Source organism: Micrasema longulum, unplaced genomic scaffold, assembly GCF_059751315.1.
Source record: "Micrasema longulum isolate JH-2025_06_02 unplaced genomic scaffold, ASM5975131v1 h1tg001149l, whole genome shotgun sequence".
Lineage (NCBI taxonomy): Eukaryota > Metazoa > Arthropoda > Insecta > Trichoptera > Brachycentridae > Micrasema > Micrasema longulum.
In genome coordinates this window covers 326,539-351,534 of record NW_028278336.1, presented here as the reverse complement: position 1 = coordinate 351,534, position 24,996 = coordinate 326,539, and the positions used below count along the sequence as shown (strand labels likewise).

General features: G+C 32.4%; 2 protein-coding genes across 3 annotated transcripts in view; one reads left to right on the top strand and one right to left on the bottom strand.

Moving 5' to 3' along the window:
• The window catches only part of Adss (adenylosuccinate synthetase), a 32,657-nt gene extending 20,143 nt beyond the window's left edge, over window positions 1-12,514 (bottom strand). Inside the window, exon 1 of the mRNA XM_088233781.1 lies at window positions 12,279-12,514. Within this exon, the coding sequence (XP_088089907.1) occupies window positions 12,279-12,452 (174 nt within the window). The 5' untranslated portion in view covers window positions 12,453-12,514. The remainder of the gene's footprint in view (window positions 1-12,278) is intronic.
• Window positions 12,515-14,404: 1,890 nt separating this feature from the next.
• The window catches only part of Klp3A (kinesin-like protein 3A), a 29,276-nt gene continuing 18,684 nt past the window's right edge, over window positions 14,405-24,996 (top strand). For both annotated transcript variants that reach the window (XM_088233761.1, XM_088233760.1), the window contains exons 1-7: window positions 14,405-14,606; window positions 16,307-16,544; window positions 19,020-19,310; window positions 21,862-22,021; window positions 22,545-22,756; window positions 23,393-23,555; window positions 24,074-24,620. In XM_088233761.1, the coding sequence (XP_088089887.1) occupies window positions 16,307-16,544; window positions 19,020-19,310; window positions 21,862-22,021; window positions 22,545-22,756; window positions 23,393-23,555; window positions 24,074-24,620 (1,611 nt within the window). In that variant the 5' untranslated portion in view covers window positions 14,405-14,606. The remainder of the gene's footprint in view (window positions 14,607-16,306; window positions 16,545-19,019; window positions 19,311-21,861; window positions 22,022-22,544; window positions 22,757-23,392; window positions 23,556-24,073; window positions 24,621-24,996) is intronic.

Sequence of the window (24,996 nt, the reverse complement as noted above, 5' to 3'; positions counted from 1 at the left end):
CATTGTGAATCACCAGAGGAGTAATGATTCTTGTTACCGTCAAACGTGACAATTTTGCCCAGTTTTAACAAACTTTTACAATATCATAATTTTTTTGTATAGGACTAATCCTATCCATTTTGTTGAATAGTAATACTAATTATTCTGAGCATTTTTACAAGTACAAAACGTTTGCTTTTCTTTTATTTATGCAATTTTAGAAGAAAAAACATGCTGGGCAAAATTATCTCCACTGACATGACACTTGACAATTTTGCCCACTTGGTAATTAACTGTTATTTTTGGTTTTATCATCCTTATCATACGGTTTATTACTACTTTTTGGGCGAAAAAAACTGTTTATGTTTAAACAATAGCATCATTGAGGCATCACCATTATAAAATCAATGAAAAAACCCGGTGGGCAAAATTGTCAACTATTTCCTTAATTTTTCTATACAATGTGGATTTGTGGGCCAGGGTTGGCACATAATTGGATTTTTAACAAAACCAAAGGAGTTTATCTCTAATCCTTTTAATTTGTTCGTGTTTGACTATGCATAAGCCATTTTTTTTTTTTTTTTTACAAACCATTTCAGTTCTGATGCGATTTTCATAATTAAGGGAACTTGCCCCCAAAACGATTTTTCTTTAAATGTGTATGTAGAAGAAAAAAAGAATCTTTATTTTTTTTGTACAGCAGTGCAATTAATTGCTAGATTACCTATACTTTGAAATTGTATTTTTTGTACAGAATTCATAATATTTTTTATGTTTTATTTTTTTCTTTAGACTGTTAAAAATATTTTTACAAAAAAAATTTAAAACAAAAAATAAGTCTTCATAATTTCACAAAAAGCTGGCAAATTTAATAAATAAAACTTTCTAAAATGTGGTCGGATATTCTTACATTTTTTTTAATGGTTTAAATTATTTTTGAAAGGTAAAATTAAAATTGGTTTTTGTAAAACAATTTTTAATTTACTCACAGAAAATGACTCAATCTTGCAGTTTTTAATTTACATTGAATTTATGAAAACCTTGACGCAAGATTACAGGTTCAGGTAAAGATTTCACTATGTTCCAATTAAATACATCAGCAATATCCTCAACTTGAGATCACACAAAGCTCCATTACGTTTGCGTCTTACAAATGACATTAAAATATTAAAATTGTGGTAGTTGATGCGCTGATAACTTAACCGACATAATATTTGTCATTTTGCGTATCAACAGTGTTAAACTTTACTACAACGAAAGCGACTTCTTCACCGTTATTAATTTCAATTGGATCAGACACTGCTTTGTCGTTTTCCTCGGCCGAAGATTCGGAGGGACGTTGTGCATATTCGTCGTAATTACTTATGATGAATGTCTCGAAATCTGTCGATTCATCAACTGAGTAGGCATCAAAGTCTGTTGTTTCCGTGTCGCTATGACATTTTTTTTAATGTTCTCCTCCAAAAGGTGTATGTAGGGTCAAAATCCTGGTGGCGAAGAAAAATCGGATGGATTGTTTACCAATTGCTGTGTGGTGTAAAAAGTTTAAATGAACAGAATAACTAGCTTATCATTTTCAGCGTCTATTTGAGTTGAAACCCCCATCAGATTTTTAAATCTTATTTGTTAAATCTTTGGCAAAAAATCTGATTTGTGGGCCAGTTTGAACAAAACATCCCGTTACCTCGTTTAAAATCATGTTTTTGCCATTTACTTGATTTTCTTTTATGTTTTCTACTTTTTTTTTCTACTTCTTTGGATAATGTTTTTTCAATGTAGTATGTAGCGACAACCCTAGACGCGGGCAAAATTGACAAAACACTAGCTAAGAAATCTAAGACAATTTTGCCCACTTAAATATCTATTGTGTTTGTTCAAATAGATATACAGAAATACGTTCTATAGCGTCTTTATTATGTATGCAATGAAATATATAAAACTTACTTGGCTCCTTTCAACACAAACTCCGCAACAACAAAAGTTTTGACAATATTTGTAGATATACACAAACAGACCTTCAAGTTTAACTTCAAATTTCAAGTGATCAACTGAAGCTGGCGGTAAACTAAATATTTAGTTTTGCCATGGAACTATCAAAATATACTTACCAAATGTAATGTTTATGATACCAGAAACATTTCTTACTTTAAAACTTGATTTTGTTAAGGATTTCGGCAGTGGGCAAAATTGTCATGGCTGGGCAAAATTGTCATGTTTGACGGTACTGTGGTCTTCGCCAGATAAGAATACCGACGCTTAGACATGTTTTACTATACGGCCACTATGTGAGCATGGCATTCTTATCTGGTGATGAGTGACTGACGACTATACACATGGGATGAAAAAAACTGAAATTAGCTTATCTCAATCTGTGCATCGGTGACATGAAAGTAACTCTATCGTTTCACACGAACTTACGAGTCTTAGATTACATGAGAAATATAAGTGTTACTTAATGCTTACACTCTTCATAATCATAATGATAAATTAAGCTGTTTTTCTCAAATGACCATCAAATAGCGAACACATCACGCTCCATTTTGTTTTTTAACCCTGGACACCTAACGTTCGAATGAACCCCATTAAACCTAAGCATTCGTCAATTCGACGAACAGTTTTTGTGGTGGATATTTTTAATTAAAAACCACTGCCGGCTCCTGACCGAAAACATTGACAGTGCATTTCTTTATATGTTGTCAACTAATTTAGTTCAATAATATTATAACAATATGTAAAGGTCTGACGTGATAGACGAGCAATAGTATTCCCCCGCATCGGAACCAGGAACGCTAAATGCACCTAACATTATACGCACGTTGCAGGTAACTAAATAAAAAATCAACTAAATTCGTACTAATATCATCTCATTACGCATGTTCAAAGTGATATTACAAACGAACTTCAAATCTGCGCATGTGTTGGCAATGCCCGGAGTATGTATATTATCTTCTCCCTCTAACGCACGATTCACCGGTATGAAGCGTTGTCTATCTTGCTCGAATGTCGATTTTAGGAGATATGGTATATTTCATACAAATTCAGAATAAAGAATTGTGCAAAACACAATATGCACGGGGACGATGCGCATGCGTAGACAAGATGAGAAAATCATCCGCTAGATTCGATCTCGCTAGATCTTTTGGCGCTAGTATCGAATATTATGATGTTAGTACGAGTATAATATTGCAACGAATCCCTGTTTCTTTGTACCTATAACATATTTTTACTATCAATAAAAATAATAACTTATTTACACATAATATTTTTACTTGGCAGTACACTGCACTTATGCACATACTAAGGAACCGCCTCTGTTAAAAACATATGTTTTGTTATGTTTATTATACACATATATGAAACAATCGTCGCTGGACATAGCTGTCTCTAGAGTGACCGTGGGCGTGGCAAGCACTGAATGGGGAACTTCAGCCCTACGGGAAATTGGATACAAAAAATGTTTTCTTGCGCGCGGTAAAAATTAGAGCATTAAATTGTTCGGCTTGAAAATGTACGAAAAAAATAATAAAAACTATTTTAATAAAAACGAACTACTTTAAACGACGTCATTAGTTCACATGAATCAACCAATGATATGAGAGCTGTGAAGGATTTCCGGTTTGTTTACCGCAAAACGAACCAATTGGAAGAACTGACAGAGAAGAACCTCCGCGCAGTTATTTCAGAAATACAAAAAATCCCACTTCTCTTATATTTTATCGCATGAATCATCATTTTGCATGTTAGAAGTTACAAGATTACATCATTGCCTATTTTTTTTACTAATATAATGAATAATAATTTGATTAACAAATGAGAAGTGTCAGACATCTCACCTCAAAACTTGGGACAGAATAATGAACGGCTTATTGCACGCCTAATAAACTTGCGGATTTATTAACGAGAAAAACCGTGGCCTAAATCCGATTATAAATCAAAATGATGCGGAGACGTAATGTCAAAATGTAATCGTTTGTTTTGTTGGCTAGATTCAGCAGTTAGAGTAAATCAGTGGTTTCCAACGTGGTTCCAGGGGTTCCGCGACCGCTGAGGGGTCAGTGGAAAATTGATAATAATTTCGGGGTGCGAAGATAACATGGGGGGTCCACGAAAGGTTCAATATAAAAATAAATATTTGTGACACATTTGTGTACAGTGCAGTTTTTATATTATTTTACGATTTTTTTGAGTTTTGTGTTTCTGAAATTACTCCGCGTGTGTCAATCAAGGTCTTCCACTTTTTCTCGATCAGTTCTGCCGATTGGTCCGCCGACTTACTGTAAACCGGATACCTTTCACAACTTTCTTATCATTGGTAGATTCATATAAACTAGTGACGTCGTTCAAAGTAGTTCGTTTTTATTAGAATATTGAATTTTTTTCATACATTTTCAAAAAACTTTATCGTACAATTTAGTGCTCTAATTTTTATCGCGCGTAAGAAAACATTTTTTGTATCAAATTTCCATCGTGAATCAAATGTGTGTGTGAATATTGTATGTAATGCATTTATTTAGATGAGGTAGGTCTGTCAAATTACGCCTACTTAGGGTTTTTTATTTTTATTTATTTACAATTTTAAAAAACCCGTTAGGGTTACATTAGAAATTTAATATTGTCTAGTCATTTTATGTCTCGTCTAGTCTCGTTAGTTCAGTCACAATGTGCTTTTTCAGATTGATTTTAAATTTGTCTCCAGTAAAAGTTTTCAAGTAGTAAGGTAGGTCGTTGTAGTGTTTAAGTCCATTATGTAGTATTTTTGACTGTCCTGTGTTTGTCTTTGCTTTTTTAATATGATAGTGTTGTTGTTGTCTGGTGTTATATTTGTGTATGTCAGCATTTTCGACTAATATTATGTCGTCGTCTTGTATGTTTCCCGGTGTTATTTTGTGCACAATTTTTAAGGTCTCAATTTTAGTAAAGTAGTTTATGTCAAACTGGTGTGTTTTTTTGTACAGTTCAGTCGTAGAGGTCAGGTAGGGTAGGTTGTATGTTAGTTTAAGAATTTTATTTTGTTGTCTTTGTATTCTTGTTATGTCTGTCTTGTAACCAGTTCCCCAGAAGGCGATCATGTAACTCAATTTACTAAAAACTAATGTATCTTATATTTACATATAGGAGAAAAAAGGTGTGCGTACCAAAGGGTTGATAAATAATGAATGAAATAAACAATTAAAAATAATGCTGTTTACGGCAAACAAACAAAGAATAACAAAATTTCAACACGGTGGTTATGGCAGAATTAAACTACTGAGGTTTGATTACGTCTACAATAGTTTTCTTATCACAACTTTCTAATAGTGTTAGTTTATTTTAAAAATTAGGAACATATTTCAGTCTTTAGATTGCGATAAGTATCATAATCATCAATTCTTTTAATTTTAGTTTTGTTTTCAAATCCAGGGTCCAATAAAAATAACCTTCAATTACTAAGATAATAACATAAATTATTATATTTTTCCAATGGCACATATTTTTAACTTAATAAACTTGTCTCTAGAGAAGTAATTTTAACAAAAATAAGAAATTAAATAAAAAAACAACATTAGGGGTTATTTAACCTTAGTTAAAGCAAAATACACCACCCAAGATGTACAAAATTCGGATAAAAATCGCATTATATAGGCAGTATTTAATACGCCTAGGGTAGTATTTGGTATGGGTAATACCGCCTAGGCGCAATTACCCGTCTTCATACATTCCAACATTTATTTAAATAAAATCAATAACCGATCGCATAAAGTTAGTACACAAGCTGGTTACAGGCGAGAAAATAGTTATCTTAACGAGTAAGCATTAGATTTGCGTGCAACACTCATCCCAATAATAAATAAATACTGCGAATATCCTGCTTTGTGTTGGTAAAAACGTCACAGAAACTCAGTTCGCTACTAGCTCGCGGGGTGGGGGACGCCGCCGCCGCTTGCGATGTTCGAGACTGCGAGGAGAGGTGTTAATCTTAGTACGTATAGTCCTTAAAATATAGCTCGATTAGATGGACAGCTGTCAAACTAATTTCATTAGTGATGAGAAATTACTGATCACTGATCAAATCAATTTTATCCGTTATTTCATGTAATCATGAAACTCTGTTTCCGAAAATTGATATAAAAACGAAAAAACAAGCCTATTATGGTGTGTTTAACATAATTGTTCACCAAAAATGAGGCATTTATACTTTTTTCATGAACAACATCAAACGAATAATTTTTTTATTCGATCAATTTACATTGATCAATTTGTCCCATCTCTAACGTTTTTGCAAAATGATGTAACCTTGTAAGAACTTCGTTAATAAATAGGTTTATTTTAGTTTTAAAGCTGGTTTTATATATTAATTATGATTAATGTTTCAAGCATTGTAATAAAAAAAAAATTAACACGCCAGATACAAATTATTTTTCGTGTGTCAATATAAATAACTCCTTTGACGTTACTACAAAGTTATGTCGTCACTTTTTCTGACAACTGTCATTCTAATCATGTTACATTTTAAGGACTATAGGTATTAAGATTCATTTTGGCGATGGCGTACATAGGATTTCTTGATTATAGGCGTAATTAGCGTCTAGGCGTAATTCGACAGACCTACCTTAGTTGTAAAAAAACTTTAACTAGTTATAACTTACATTATACTGTGAAAAATTATTTCAGTTACTACATTATTACGAGTTATTAAATTCAGACGCATTACGTTTCCTAATTTTTTTTCGTATTTAATTCTTCGTTTGATAAGCAACTTTGTATGCGTCATCTCCCTGTTTATGAAGTTCACGCAAGTGTTGTTGTATTGGTTATGTATGTATGTATGTGAGAATGTGTAGTGAATGTCAGTTATTAACCTTATCAGGAAAAACGAAACGACTGGAAATAATTAGTCCTCGTGGAGACTTACGAATGTTACTCACAAACACAAAGCTGATTCATCGGCGAAAAAAGCGTTTTTTTTTTGTTTTTTTTTAAAAGAAAAAATGTAATTTCAATAATTATTGCCATTTTGAATATCAAAATGCTTGGGGATCATGGTCTGATTTTGTTTTAAAAGGGGGTCCACATGTTTGAGAACCGTCGATGTAAATGTTCGGGAGAGGGGTGGGGGGTGGCAGGGTCTGCGGGCTGCGGTCGGAGATTCCGACCTTGTGCCAAATCACGAAATGAAACTTTTCCTCAAATAATGCTAATAAAAATAGGCATCGAGTAGACAAAGAGGCACATATAGGCACAGATAGGCACAGATAGGCGCAGAAGGCACAAGAGATATCTCCAGTCGTCTAGCACGAAGGTCTGTGTCCGTATCACAATGTCATGTGCCAGTGGACATTATGTAATCCGTGCAATCGATAGTCAGGGTATCGCAGTAGAAGCAGGCAGCAGGCAGCAACTAGCGACTACGGTTGATGATCGCTGAACCGGTAAACGATTATGCAAGGTGGCCAGACACTCGAGGTTAAGCTGATAGACACCATTTATCATTATTCCCTTTTCACGGCTAATGGTACACCAATCGCAGCGTATCTTGAATATTTTCGTCACATGACGGTGAGATGATCAGTTTTACGTTTAGTGAAAAAATACTGTTTTAAATAAACATTTCACGTAGACCATGTCGGGAGTCGAATCCGGCGGACAGTGAACACCATTAGACCTTAAATGTTTTGAGCGTGTCCAAATGTTTGTAGACAGGCTGGATTTTCTTCCTCCCCGGGGAGAAGTATAAAAAATGAAAAATCGTTTTCAGGCGTTGCCAAGTAGGTACAATTGATAAAGGTTTCCGCTCTTTTACTTCACAAAAGTCAACTGATGGAAGAGTTGAGGAAATGTGGATGTTAAAATATAGGCAGAATGGTGAATGTTACACAGTGTGTAAAGTGGCCACTTAAACCAGCCAATGACAGGTCATAAGCCCTGCAAATGCCTAGAGTTCCGTATACCCTTCTCAAAAATGTTTTCCTCTTTCTGTCGTAACAAATTTAAATACTATTAGAACTGTTAAATAATGGTTAATCATATTCAGTAAAATGTTTAGTGTTTTTTTAACTTTATTTCTCTTTAGATTTTACCAAAAATTATATTATCGTAGTAGATACTTTTTCTTATTTATCTTTAACAATAACGTATCAAATACTTTATCACACAAAAATAATGAGATCCATTGCATTATATCGTTTTGTTATTAAAATAGTGTTCCTTAACAAGCGTGTAGGAAATGTCCCGTTTAATTATTTTAAGATCCTGGGCCGCGATTATGATGGGAAGCTAAGGACGTCATACCTTCACCATGACGGTATGGTTCAAGATAAATTCTCTTGAGCGATTACGAAGATACACTACCGACCCCCCACAAGGAAAAGCGTACGTCACGGTACACATATCTACGCACTAAAGTGGCATAGCTTTATTATGACGACATAGTTGAAGATAAATTCTTTCGAGCGATTACGAAGATACATTACTGATCCCACTCACCATCAAGTTTTAAAGCAAGTACATCGATTTGTACCGACACGACGGATCGAGTACCCCTCGATACGCATTAAGTGAGAAAAAATTTGCTCCACCAAGCAATTTTGCCTTTGATTACGATTTATTTAAATTTTGAATCGTTCAGAGGGTGTCATTTTTTTTTTAAATCCTACTAAAAATATGAAAGAGAAATAAGTCGATTTTGAAGTAGTATTTAATTCTGACATAACTGTCCGTTTTTAAAACGAATGCCTAGATGCACAGATAATGTGGCTATATTCTGCTCTATTAACATATACAAGCATCTAGGCGTAAAATGTTGCCACTATAAAAAATAAATAATAATTATTTTATTTTTTCAATCTGTTTTACTATCTTTCTGAGTATACGTATCGAGATGTTAAACGAGCCGGCTTTGTAATTGCTCGGTAGATAAATACAGACGATCGCATACCGTTTTGGTAATTGACAAGTCATATAAAAATCATTTTTAAGCGAGCATTTTTTGCTTGAATTGGGACTTATTGGAGTTTATAAACGCTTTGAAGTGGGCACTTTTATCACAGAAGCCTATTTAAAATACTTATAAATGAAAACTATTTTAAATTTTTATAAAGTAAGGAACGCGGACTAAATTTTCGGGGTCATTTATTGGTTGGATTCGATCATATGACGTCGATATTACAAGTCGGTAGAACATACCGAGGTAGATAGCGCTCATAATTAAAATTAACCATATCCCAATACTTGGGTAAATTATAAGAATGTAAATATTTATTTAAAATAAATATACTTATACCGTATTTTGCGGACCATTAAACGCACCCCAATTTTTGGTTGAATTTTCAGAGCAAAAAGGTGCGTCTTGTGGTCCAAAATATACGGTAATCGGGTTGTGGTTCCGTGACTAGGTTGCGGACTCCCATTTCCCATTTTTCAAATAGTTAATTATTTACGACTCGTTGAAAATTGTCCCAAAATTTAAACATTTAGGCAACTTTATTTTAGAAATAAAAGACGAGTAATACTTTAATCCACAAAATTTTAATATCCAGTGACCGCTTTTGCGACATCTTCGAGATTGGTATCTTTATTAAGGAATTCAAAACAGAGAACATTCAATGTATTTATAAAAACTCATTAGTTAACCCGAACCATTTTGTTAATGATTCTTAAGACAAAAACAATCTAATTTTATGTTATAATTTTCAATCCTCTTTTGTATAAATACATCAAATTCCTTTAAAGATATTAGTTTCGAAAATGTCGCGAAAGCGATGAAATCGGTCATTCGAAACTCCAAATTTGTGGATTAAAGTATCACTCGTCTTTTATTTCTATGGGTAATAAATTACAATGAACTTCCATCAAGAATTTTTACTTACAAAATTAAATGATTTAGGCAAATTATAAGAACGCAAATATTTTTTTTCAATATATATACATTTTTTTATCAAATTATTCCGTGTCCGGGCGGTTGAATGATGAAGTTTTGTGCTCTGTGTGTGAAATAGAACCAGAACCCTGGACGCGTGTCTTCGACTCGATGGCTACTTTCAGGTAAAAATCCTGAAAAAGTAAATCGAGTGCTTCAGGTCCCGAGTTCGATTTATATTTATTTTAAAGGTGGTTCATCGATATATATTTACTTTCAATAACAAGGGAATTCTGAATTCCAAGTTACATAAACATTTAACTATTATTTTTGTACATGTGTATTTTTGTGAGTAATATAATGAGGTGATTAGATTACACATTCAAATTCTGAGATCCTTCAAACTAACAAATTATATAAATAGATAGGGAATAAAATATATAAAAAATAATAATATTTTTTTAAAAAGTTATGCTTGATAATAGGGGACAATATTTCGATTAATTCAGTGAAAACAATAATAAAAAAACGGCAATTTTATGGGAAATTAGATATAAAAAAGGATAGCGGCGAAGTTTCTCGAAAATGTATGAAAAAAATAATAAAAACGAACTAGGTATTTTGAAACGTCACAGGTTCATATGTGAACAATAACCAATCAATTTTAGCGTTGCTATCTGTTGTGATAGATTTCTTGTTTCCGGGCTGCCATCTTTTTCAACGTTTAGTGTGTTTTGACAGACCTTCTCCCTTTAAATGTCAGGAAAACTCACGATTTGGAATTCGTGACGTCACGGACGGAGTCAACGGTAACGTGAGACGAGGACGACCAAGGAAGACGTGGCATGATCAGATAAACCAAAATCTTAAGTCTGGTCATGTCAGAAGCAGACAGAACCGAAGTGCAGGTATGACAAGATGTATGAATATGGAAGAAGCTCCTAGACGTGTGTGGCGGTCCATTCTCTCTGCCTACGCCTACGGGGAAATGGCACGATGGTAGTAGTAGTACGGGCGGAGTAATGTCTAAATTACAAAACTCTAGAAAAGCATAAAATACGATACGTAAAAATAAAATAAAAATGGCTTAGTTTTATGTCTATTATTAAATATTTTTAAAATACTGGACTTCCTCTTTGTTAAAATTCAAAATTAAGCAGTAAATACCTACCTACCCTCGCATTGGCCCATTTTCTGGACATGCCTAAAAAAACATCAGATAAAAAAACTAGAATAAACGATAGGTTACTTTTATTTGCTTTTTATATATATTGATAATTTTTATGTTTTTTTTTCCATTGTGTATTTTTGTTTAATTTAATTTAGTATGTACTATTATTTGGCATATGATGTATTGCTCCTATCTCTTATATTTCTTACTATGGTATTGAGTGAGTTTCTATAATACATATCTCAATTATCATTTCAATTATGCTTTTATTTATATTTTCTTTTTCTGTCGATTTAAATGATACTCTTATTTTTTTTTTTTTTAATACTACTATATTTTACTATTATTTTGTTGATTTTAATGATACCACTATTTTGTATATTTGATTATGTGTGATTCTTAATTTGTATCTGATTATCTTTTTTGCATTGTATTCTTTGGAATTTGATTATTTATTACATTTACCTTTTTTCTAGATTGTTATTCTATGTCATTATAATTTGATATATTTAATTTTACTATGTATTTTTATTGTTATTTATTGTGACTTGACACGGGCATAGCCTAAAAAGCCTTAATAAGTTCATAAATATTTAATTTTGTATTTTTGAATGAAAAAATAAATAAATAAAATAAAAAAAAATTTAAAACATGATAATGTATCAAAATACTGTCCGGTGTTACAATACCATCATTACAGCGTTAACATGAATTTTAATAAGATTATTTACCTAATTAAAAATCATTAGCATAATGATATGATTTCCGACATATTTTTGGCGAGTTACCAAAACCGAGTGAATTCTTCGTTTATAGAGAGTAGCTACAACAATAAAAAATACATAATTTGTATTATACATATTTACGTTCGCGGCCGCCTAACATGTGATGTCTTATGTAATAAGAACATTAAATTTTATAGTAAACATCAAACTTTTTTATTTATACCGACATAATATTTGACTTTGAAAGTACGCTTATTTCCGAGTTCGGAAATAAAAAATGGCAAATTTAGAGAAAATACTAATATTTTTACATTTTCTTATTTCACCGTCAACCGTTTTTCGAAATACAAACAAGACAGTAACATAACCTTAAATTATTGGATCGACAAAAATGTCATGTTACAAATCTTAGACGAAAATAATTAGTAAAGTATTTATGATGTTTAATATGAGAGCAGCATCATATTTTTTAAACAGAAAATTCATTAGTAGGAGGGGGAAATTACAAATTCGCAAAAAAATGGCAAAATCACATGCTTTCATGAATAAAATTTATATGAAAACTTACTTGACACCTGCATACAATATCGGCTTCAAGGGCCAACATGTCAACCACTTTGCCCTTTCCTTCATCCCCCCATTGAGCTCCCAAAACAACTGTCACTTTATTTGAAGGTTTCGACTCCATTTTCGGAAAAGCGGAATTCGCAAACCCGACGTCCTCACTCCGACCGGCGACCATTACTGAAAACGAAAACCGAAAACTCGTAACTCGTAACCTTCGCTGAAAAGAATTACTGAAATTGACTGAAGTTATGGCTGCGTTCATTTACTCAACGTGTCCAATATGAAATGACGGTCGATTGTCATGAGATGAGACAATGAGAGAGGAAAGAATAATGTGAAGTTAACAAAACTGACAAGTTTTCAGCAAAACACATGTTCAGTTGACATTCGATTTGGTCGTCAATATAACCTACTATTTTTTTTTAAGAAAAAAATATTTTCGCTCTTACGATTTAACCCGACTATCGATAAAATATTTTATCCACAAGATTTTTGGAATCACAGATTCTAATACTTGAAAAACGTGTAACTGTAGAAATAAATTTGAATGAAAAATGACTCCAGCTAAACCCCCTCCAGGCGGTGTTGACTCCACCCACACAAGATTTATTTGGACTATTTTTTAACTACGATACTGATATGCATTTTTTTATGAAATTATACTTTCCTTTTAATATGAAAATTACCAATAAGGAAGTTCAGTGGTTTAAAAAAAATATGTTTATGTTTTACAAAATAATTTATTTTTTTAGTTTTTATGTATCGGCGCTATGATTTTTAAAGTTTTAAGATCATTGTTTGATTCAGAAATACTTTATTGACGTCATTCAAAGTAGTTCGTTTTTGTTAAAATACATTTTTATACGTTTTCAAGAAACTTCGCATTACAATTTTATGCTCTAATTTTTACCGTGTAATAATGAAAAATGTATCTACAATTTCCCGTAGGGCTGAACTTTCTCATTTGAGAGTTCATTTGCAATATAAATTTTGATACTTTATGGAATTAAAACCTCATGTGTTATCACTTTATCATTTCACTAAACACGAGTTTTTACCCTATTAAAGAGGTAAAAATGTTATTATTAATTGAGTAAGCACAAAACATTTGTAATTTTATACTTATTTTGTAAAAAAAATCAGTAAAAAATAACTTAACTAGCCTTACTTATAAACCAGGGGTGCAATTATGAATCTTCTCTATTCCCTTGAGAGTGTGTAATTTGGGGATATTTTTTTTTCCATGCGGCTTATTTTTGCTTCATATATGACTAAACTGATGATTAAACGTCAAAAAATATGAACACGTGAAATCAAATATGATGATTTTCATTTAGAACATTATTGCGACCGTAAGCATTTTCCAAAACACTTAATAAGTTGAATTGAACAAACCGTATTAGTTTAATTTCCGTTTTTGACGCAGTTTTATAAATTATTTGATGTTTAATCATTTGTGTGGCTATTATATGAAGCGAAGTGTCATCGCTTAAAAAAACAAATCTTTAAACTAATCACTCTTTACGGGGTAGGAAAGATTCATAATTTCACCCCTGGCATCAAAAGTTACGCGTAGGCATATTGGTAAAATAAAAACGGAGTCCATTAATTTTTTTTTCCAACGAAAAAAAACTTATTCATCCAATACCTACATTTACTTCTACTTGTCAATTTGACTGATATGGTATATTTTCAACTGTATTTTTATGACTTGACAAAATGTTAAGATATGAAAAGCCAGATGGCTTGTTGACAGAAATAATAAAAGCCTGAATAAGTTTTTGATTTCTTTTATTTTCATATCCATGCAAAAATTAATAACTTTTTACATAAAGTTATGTCAAGGAAAAAAAAACATCCGTTATCAAAATCATTTGAGTAAATCCGTTAAAGTTTTACTTGAATTTCAACTAGAACATAAATCAAAATCATAGAATCACTTTTTAAAGCACCCTTTAGTAGAAAATGGTGCTAAATAAGTTATCCATAACATATTTAAAATAATATGTATGGTTACCTTGAAGTGTAATACTCAAATCCAAGTAGATACTGTCTGATATATTTTTATTGTCTATGGAATATCGCTGGTAGGAAAGCACAGAGAAAAGAGAAATACAAAACAAGAATAATAAAAACTTAAATAATTTCAAAAGTCGGCGGTTGAAGTCTGTGAAACGTCCGTGCTCTTGCCGTTTCTTGAATTTTATAGTGTATTTTCTCAATATTTGTTAATTAGAAGGAATCTATTTCGCATACTGTTTATTTGTTTTAATCGTTTCGTTTAATTTGTGCGTTAGAATCTTTCAAATTGCTTTAAAAGACGTTGACGGTAAGTTTTAGCTGGTGAACTTTTAAATACAATATCATCCAATAAACATAAACGATGATGCTTCTACACGTGTAAATACCGGCGATCATATTATGTTTATTTTTTAAAGTACACTAAAATTTAATTCTCTGCAACATTGCTTATGATTGAAATTTTGACATTAGTGCAAAATATTGTGCAGATAAGTTGTATTGCTTTCTTTCTTTCTTAAGCAATAAGTACGTTTTTAATTTATATAATTAATTGTAGCACTTTACACAGATAGGGTATAGTCTAAGCTCAACCGAGTTGTACAATTTAAACCCGCACTGTGCCAGGGGACATCCTGCAAGACTTAAGCATAAGTTTTGCCCCATTTGTATTTATCCATCCACTGATTAAAGGGATAGAAGTGGAAAAAAGTTCACGATTCGTTGTTTAAGTCACAGTTTATATTCCTCAATAAAATTCCACATCTCTTGATAAAACTTGGGAAGTATTTCTTGATAAGAGAAAAATAAAAGTAAATCATAGATTGTAGATGTTTCAACACAGATGGAAAACGTTTTTGTTAAGTGTTGGCTGGTGTAAGTGATTACTCAATTCACTGTTGACTGTTCTGCCAATTAATTAATGCAAACTCCAAACATGTGTCTATGCGGACGAAGAGTACAGGAGTACCGATGAGACTTCCATATTCCCTCTCTATTGCAATAAATATAATTTAAAAATTAAAAATACTTAGTACGCTTCCACTTTTTTGTGTGACCAACATTGTTGATATATCCACCTGGTCCATGAAGAAATATAAAAATTGAAAAAATGTTTTCAGGCGTTGCCTAATAAATAATTCAATCAAATTAATCTTACCCGCGTCGATAAAGGTTTCAACTTTTTAATTTCATAAACATCATCATTGAAAGCATCCACCACATACCCGAATCCGTTTTAAAGACTAAATGTCTTTCTTCGGATTCACTCATACAAGCAAGCAATTTTTGTTTTTCATTACGAATTGATTATATTTTATCCTTTACCAACCAAATTCAGTAAGGAAAAGCGCGAACAAATATTTACATTTACAACTTTCAATGTCCCTTTCACTGTCGCTCTAAAACCACCCCTCATCCTCTACAAGGTAGAGACCAAGGAAAGTATAAATAAAATAAATAAATAAATAAATCCTTCACCCATTTCAAACCCCTTTATGTCGACAGTGATAGGAAACGTTAGTTACTACTCTCTGGAGCACCAGAATGCCCCCGGGTGACAGTCAAGGCCAGTCACCGGCAGCCCACCCAAAACCAGCAGACTTACCCAAAGACTACTGGTTGCAAACCAACTTTTGCCACCACTCATACCTACTTAAACTGTAATTATTGAAGAATTTTACCTAAACATCAACAGATGAAATAATTGAAGGAATATAGATGGTCAAATATAGGCAGAATGGTGAATGTTACACAGTGTGTAAAGTGGCCACTTAAACCAGCCAATGACAGGTCATAAGCCCTGTAAATGCCTAGACTTCCATATTCCCTTCTCAAAAACGTTTTCCCAGTGCTGAAATAAATTTTAATTATTTTTATGTCTGGAAGCCCATCCGCCATTGTTATTGTTTTTAGTATAGGTACTTTTTGTTTATATACATTTTACTGCGTGGAACGTATACCTCGCGTAAAGAGGTTCCCGTGTAATATGAAATGTAACATTTATTTAAGATGAGCAATGATGACAAGGAGGTCATCGACACCGTGCAGGTGGCACTGCGCATCCGGCCACTGGTGGAGTCCGAGGTCACGCGCGGATGTGTCTCCTGCCTGGAAACCTTCTCTAGCGAGTCGCAAGTCCAGGTCAAGGGACTCGCCTTCACCTACAACTATGTCTTTCCCCCGGAAGTCGGCCAGAGAACTTTCTACGAGTCAGCCGTATCAAATATGGTGAAGAAGCTTTTTAAAGGTATGCTATTCAGATGTCGCAGCCGGATTGTCATTTTGGTCAGAATACAGGAACAGGCGCCGTGGTGCAGTTGGTTAGGTGGCTAACTGAGAACACAGTAATCGTGGAATTCAAAGAAAACCAAGAAATCATTTTTCTCAATTGGTCCGAGTGTTGAGTATTTTTCATAACTTCTTTCCATATCCTTTCTTTCCCATCTGCTGACAAGCCTCTAAAATGCAGGCTTAGCATTGTCAATACTTGGCCTTCAAATTTTTTTTGTCATATTTAGAAATAATATAGTCAGGTCCAATCGCTGGTTTCTAAATTAAGAAAACCGTGTCATGTATTCTGCTCACTTAGGAACATCTTTGGCATTGGCACTCAGAACTGTGTATTTTGCTCTTTTCCAGTCAGTGGCAACCTATGGTATAGTGGGCTGGGGAGGTTGCACGTGTTATATCATGAACCCCCTAATAAACATACAAAAATTAATACCTAGAGTGATGCTTCGATGTCCCCCAACTTTCCCCCCTGAGACTTTGTTTCAATTTATGAAGATACTGGACGTTGGATTTTTTTTTCAAAGAGACATTGACACATTTCTTATAATGCTTTTACAAGAGGAGATCCCAGCAGAATGCTCGTACGAGGTTTTCCTGTAATTTGAATTATTTAATACCAAAAACACATATGACTTTCGCTCAGAGAAATTTCTCCTTTGTGGCCCCAAGAGTGTTGAATGTATTAAGTTTTCCAAAACGAAAGACATTTTCAAGAGATGTGTACAAGTTTGGATTTTTTGTTTTTTTTATGTTGGACAAGTTTGGAGACCATTGCAAGAGACTGCTGCGAGACATTGCATAGATTTATATACTATTAAGAGTGTTGTCCAGATGTTTGTTTTTTATTAAATTGAAAAACATAATTTACATAATTTTAAATAATATTCCCAAGAGGTTTTTTTAAGAAACTCATTTAGGGACATGCAGATAACAATATTTATTTAAAGACGTTTTTATATTTTAAACTATAACATTATTTATAAAAGCAGAATAAAAATTATGATACTCTACTTCATGTTTATGTAATATTTTTTTATTTTTAATATTCTTTAAAAATATGCATGCTTTCACTTTCCATCATGTTGTATCCCAACTCAACACAGGGCTGTTGGCCTCATAGAGTTAGGGATGCGTTATTATTAGGATAAATCAAGAAAGGAGTTTTCCATTGGTTTGGACATGTAAAGCGAATGGACAACTTGACTATCGGGTTGTGGTCCTGTGGCCAGTGTCTCTGACTTACGGACCTATGGTCCGTGGTTCGAATCCCACTCTAGTCCAACTTTATTTCCATTTTCTAATAGTGAGTTATTTACAACTCATTAAAAATGGCTCTAAAAATGAAATATTTTGGTAAATCATAAGAGCGCAAATATTTCTTTTAAAAAAAAAAAAAATGAACAAACCAAACATTGGAAAAATCATTGTGCGTGCGTGAGAAGATGTATGAATGTAGAGGATCGAGGTCTGCATGGAAGATAGATTGAAGTGGTATTCTATCCTCTCTGCTTACCCCTATGTAGGAATGGTGTGATAATTTGTTTTGTTGTTTCCTCACCGTCTTATTTACCTCTTGACCAATGGAATAAAAAAATAAATGTGTCCCTTAGGCCATTTATTTTTTGCGAGATTTAAAAATTTCTTTTTTGAGAATGTCTGCCCTAAAAGTCGTTTAACCTTTTATAGGGCAAATGAATTATTTTAGAATTTGAATTTCAAAATACTTATTGCCCACATAAAATAAATTCGATAAAAAAAATCATTTTTAGATTTTCAGAAAAACTAAATTTTTAATCGGTCAATATATTGAACAATGATTGTCAAGAGTCATGTTAGAAAATAATTTTATGCAACAAAAATACACAGATATTCTTTACAAAATTTTATTATAGAATTTAAACAATCACAAATACAAGTATAAATATCAGTAATTACATTTTTTTACAACAGTTTTGATAACGGCATAAACACATGGATTTCTAGATAACCGCGCCAACTTTACGCGCACACGGTTGAAAAAATAACTGAACCAACGACCGTTCTGGACAACGTATTGAAGTAATATAGTTAAAATTTCTGTGGGCGGTATTCGAAATATGACCCTCAAAGTGACTGGTTAATATATTAACCAATTTTGGCCTTTGCCCTACATAGGGTTAAAGGACAAATGGTATTTTTTTAAATATAAAATTACTATTAATATCAATTTTTAAAAATTTGAGTCGTAAGTAACATTGCTTTTTATGATTTTACTTTATGTCAATTTTATTATCTGTAAAATAGACATACAGTCCTATGCAACATTTCTAGGTCAAATTATGTAAGCCAACAAAATTATTGTAGTGCATATGCAGTATTGTATTGTGTTGTAGTGCTGATGCTCCACTCGATGCGGATAAGGAAATGATGATCACATCTGTGTTGATTTTAGGTTACAATGTCACAATATTGGCCTATGGACAAACAGGTTCTGGCAAGACCTACTCTATGGGAACTTGTTACACGGGCAGTAATGGCGATGCGTACAATGCCGGAATCATCCCACAAGCTGTTGGAGACATATTTGACTTTGTCGAATCTAAAAGTGAGGAATTCGACTTTAAGGTCACCGTGTCCTTTATGGAGCTGTACCAAGAACAACTATATGATTTGCTATCTACCAAGTCTAGAGAACAAAATGTTATAGACATTAGAGAGGACCATCGTGGAATTTTATTACCAGGTAAGTTTTGTTTATTCAGATTTAGCGTCTAAATTAAACATTTAAATTGACATAATATTATTATTAGTCGTTGGATTATTTACAGTGATAATACATATTAAAAAAATATATTGTAGAGTGACCCCACTGTTTCTATTCTAACCTAAAAAATAATTTAGGATGATTTAAAAAAATACATACAATATAAATATTTAACCCTTTATAGGGCAAGACTTAGATGAACTTTAAAATGTTTAACCATTTTTTAATGCGTTCAAATATCGTTATATTCAATGGTTGAGATTTTATTTTCTTTAGCAAGTGGTAAAAACATATTATCAAAGTCCGTTGAGGGGTTAAGAGTCATGTCAGTCGAGTCGAACCGAGTCATCCTTATTAGGATAACCTTTTTTGAGGACTGCAAATAGTTTTTTTTGTTACAATTTTTGTTCACATGTTCAAGTTTTTCAAAGCTATGTCGAAGTGCTTCACCTGAATTTAGATATAAATGAAATGAATGTATATTTTATTGTTATCAAAAACATTTTTCACTTTGTGGCATGACATTTTACGCAGTAAATGCAGTAAATGCAGTAAAATCATTAGATATTTTCAAACATAATTATACTATTAAAAACTCATTAGAATTGGTCAATATTCTTAAAAAATTTAATTTACCTAGAAATGCCAAATTAGTGTCTTTTGATATTGTTAATTTATTTACAAATATACCAACTGTTGAAACAAAAAATGTCATTTCAAATATTTTAAATAATTCAGATCTCACAAAAAATGTCTCTGACGATCTTTCACGTTTGTTTAATAAATGTATTAATCAAAATTATTTTAAATTTAATAATGTAGTATATACCCAATCTGAAGGTTTACCTATGGGTGCCCCAACAAGTCCATTAATTGCTGATATTTTTGTTAATTATTTAGAAAATTTAATTTTTGATTGTAAATCTCCTTTATTAAATAATGTTTTATTGTGGAGAAGATATGTTAATGACGTCATCTGTATATGGATTGGATCAGATCGTCAATTAGACTCATTTTTAAATTTATTAAATTCCTTCCATCAGAAAATACAATTTACTTTAGAAATTGAATCAAATTCACAACTTAACTTTTTAGATTTAACTTTAATTAATACAAAAAATAAAATTGAATTTAAAATATTTAGAAAACCGACATATACAGATGCGGTCATCCATAAATCTTCTAATCATCCTTTATCACATAAACACTCTGCTTTCCATTCTATGATACATCAGCTTACTTCAATACCACTAAATAAAAATAATTTTGACTTAGAATTAAATACTATAAAGAGTATTGCTTTCAATAATGGCTATGAACTAAATTTAATTGACAATATTTTGAATAAAAAACTTAAATTAAACTATAGGAAAAAATACTTATACAGTTCCCAAAATATTTCCAATAAAAATGAGAACTGGCGTAGAATTTTGTACATTAATTCATTTTCTAATAATATAGCACAAATTTTACCTAACAATATTAGGCCAGCTTTTTATACTAATAATAACATAGGTAAAATATCAACAAATTGTAAAGATAAGGATGATAAATTAAATCATTCGGGAATTTATAAATTAAATTGTTTAAATTGCCCAAATTTCTATATTGGAAAAACTTCACGTAAATTTAAAGTTAGAATCAAAGAACATATAAGATGTCCGAGTAATAATAATTTTTCAGAATTCGCAAATCATCTTATATCCGAAAACCATGAATTTAATCAAGAAACGTGTGTAGAAATTTTGCATGTCAATAAAAATGGTTTACGTTTAGATAATTTAGAACGATTAGAAATTAGTAAAGCCATTAATCAAAAACTTCAAATAATAAATAATCAATTAAATTTAACTTCGAGTCCTCTTTTAAAACTATTCCCGTTATGATTTATTTTATCTTCTTTCTCTCTCTTTCAATTTTCTGTCTCTTTCATACAATATTTTATTATATAAATAGCAACGCGTGTAATTATAAGTTAGTTAAATTCCTGACGATGAGGTAGTAACCTCGAAACCGGTCGAAGTGTAATTTTAAAAAAATTAAGTGGTTTATACAAATTTATAAACAAATAAGTGTGAATGTATATTGCTTATCAATATTCATAATCTTCACATTTTCACTAGAATTACCCGTATACCTACAAAATTAGTCTACTCCATGAGATTACTGGCCCTTTGTCCAGAGTGGACATAACTTTGTTAGTGAGTTGCTGCTCCAGTCTTTAAACCTTTTGCACTTTAACATGAATAATGTAAATTGTCTGAATATTAAGAGTGTTTTATGTAATTTTAAATACTGTATTAGAAAATATAAAACTACATAATTCAAATTTCTGCCAGTTGAAATTATTTATACTCAACTCATGTTTACATTAAAACGTTACTAATGAAACTGTTAACTTGTTTAAACTAGATTGTAAATAATCAATAGTCATTTTTCATCTTTTCTGAAATATTCATCATTTTACAGCAGCATTATTGTTTTACCGGAATGGCACATGTGTGTTTTTATAATTTATATGTTGACATAGGTCTGACGGAAGAGAAGGTATCTTCGGCTGATGAGACCATGAATTGTCTGATGCGAGGCTCGGCAGGAAGAGCCACCGGAGCGACGGCTATGAACGCTCAGTCTAGCCGCAGTCACGCCATCTTCACTCTGCAGATCGTCAAGGAGAACAAATCAGATAAGTAAGGACAACCAAATCATCATCATCATAATTTCCCTATTCGCACCCAGTGGTGCACAGGGCACTGCAGCGACACTCCGATTGCAGTGTATCTAAATAATTTTTGCTACATGGAAGGTAAGGTGATCTCTCTTACGCTTCAGGTGCCAGTTTAGGAACATTGAAATATTACAGGGTAGAACCAACTTTAAAGCAAATATTTTACATTCATCCTGCAAGGAATTGAACCCAGAATCTCAATAATGGTAGGCAAACCCACGAATCACTACATGGCAAAGTGGATTTCCTTTTTCAGGATTTTTACCTCAGAGTAACCGCCATCAAGTCAAAAATGTGTATCGAGGGTTCTGATTTTTTTTCACACTCAGAACACACATTCACACTCTTTTATCCGCCTGTACACAGAATAAAGACAGCCAAATAATCTCATGTATGCTGATAAACTTACTTTGTACAAAAATGTTTTAAATAATCATATTTTGAAGTCTAGGTGGATTTTATTGCAATATTCTTTCTTTCTACAGGAATCAAATCACCACATCCAAGTTTCATTTGGTGGATCTGGCAGGTTCCGAAAGATCCAAGAAGACTAAAGCGACGGGAAACAGATTTAAGGAGGGGGTAAAGATAAACCAGGGACTTCTTGCACTAGGGAATGTTATCTCGGCTCTCGGGGACGGAACCAATCGTGGCTTTATCTGCTATAGGGAGAGCAAGCTCACCAGGCTACTGCAAGGTATTATTTTATTTGACTTTATAATTATTGAAAAATTATGAATTGCTCATTTAGATGATTTGGTCATGAGAAACGAATATTCGAAATTGTATTTATCGAGAGCGAATGGAAACATCAAACAAAAATGGCCAAGTTAGTAAGAATCATTACCTGGTTTAGTCAGGTAATTAAAGGATATGCAATGATCATGATAAGACATGAAAGTCGAAGCTAGAATTGTACAGCAAGACGGTGTGAGGTTCCATCCATTCTGCCTATCCTTACTGGGAAATCTATATTTTACTGAAAAGAAATTAATTGTGCCCACCCTGAAAGGCATATATATAGTACAAACGGAGAAAAAAAAATAAATTGTTCAATAGAGCTTTGCCTAAAAGTTTGAGGTAAATTACTCTAAAAAAAAAACAAAATATCATATACCTTTCTACATGGGCATAATGCAATTGTCTTTTAAACATCTAATACAGCTCATCTATAAATATATCAATAAATAATGATAAAATTTTGCCCTCATCAATAATTTTATTGAATAATAAAATCTTGGATAAAAATGTGGTAATAAGCTGATAAATAAAATAATCATTAAGTGTTTTGTTATTTCATTTCTGTATTTGATAGTTTTCATGATACTTGTAGATTCTCTTGGGGGCAATTCAATGACCCTGATGATAGCGTGTGTGAGCCCCGCAGACTATAACCTGGAGGAAACTGTGAGCACCCTGAGGTATGCCGATCGAGCCAAACAGATCCGGAACAAACCAATCATCAACCAAGATGCCAAGGGAGCTGAAATTATCAGGTATGTACAGTACAATTACATTAAAAATTACAGGCTATAAATTCTATATGTTCATTTCATTTTTACTAGTGATATAAGCTCACATAATGCGCGCACTACCGCTTATAGAGACACCCAAACGCACAGAAACTGATGTTTGGTTTTGTGACAGCATGTATGTATGTACCTATAGTTTATTATTACTCTGAGGACATATAAGTATGTATGTACCTATAGTTTTTTTTTTTTTTTTTTTACCAAAGTTTGTGACTGGTGAGTTTATTATGGAAAAATATCTCTGTTTTTACAAAGATTCTGATTAAAATTATGCATAATATTTACCCAAAAATACAAATACATCAGTTATCTTTCAAAAGATTGTGTCATATGTATGTATTTCCACTTTTTAATTTTGACAGATTGCAATTTTAAATTTGAATGTATCGCAATTACATATTTAAAAACAATAATATGGTAAAGCTTTTTAAGTATTCTCTAAATTTAAAACTGTCCTGTAAATGTGTGTTATTGCGTTTCAGACTTAATAATATGGTGCAACAACTTCGCCTACAGCTCCTCAATGGAGGAGGTGGTTCTTCCGAAGACTCAGGACAAATCCTAGAAGAATTAAAGAAAGAAAAACTTAAAAATGCCGAATTGCGCGACAAGTACGAAACCATTGTGGAGAAAAATAAAAACCTCAATAGAATGCTGCAAGAATCTTTATTTGAAAATACCAATATATTTGAAAAGGTATTACTGGCCGAAGCAGCCAAAGAAAAGGTAGACAAAAAACTGACGGAGATAACGGAAGAATGCAATCAGACTATTGACAACTTTAATAAAGCGAGTGACATTAGTACTAAGGAAGAGGCTATTCAGTCTATATGTGAGATGAGATCCAAGATTATGGACTTGCATTCTGAACAGAGGCAGTGCGGCCAATTAATACAAACAATTATACACGATGATAGCTCCGATGTGAAGTCTGTAAGTGAGGGTACATCAGAAGATTATGTAGAAGCCTCACCCGACTTAAATGAAAGCGATATCAACGAAAAAGAAGAAGCACACGCTTTGGAACAGGTAATCACATTAATTTTATTAGCTCTAAACCATCTCACTAATCTCATATAGTTTTGAATTATCCGTTTTAAAAACATTTATATAAAAATGGTAAAGAATCACAAATAAAAAGTACACCAGAAACGAACAAAACAAATGTTTACATCAAAATCTGCTCTTCAACTTCGCTAAAATCGACGTGTGAAAGAATTGAAGAAATATGATTGTACAAACGTAGACAAAATGGTGAATATTACAGTGTGTAAAGTGGCCACTTAAACCAGCCAATGACAGGTTATAAGCCCTGTAAATGCCTAGACTTTCATATTTCTCCTTAATGTTCTCCATCTCTGTTGTGATATGTTATTTACTGTGATTCCATCAAAAGCACCTAAAA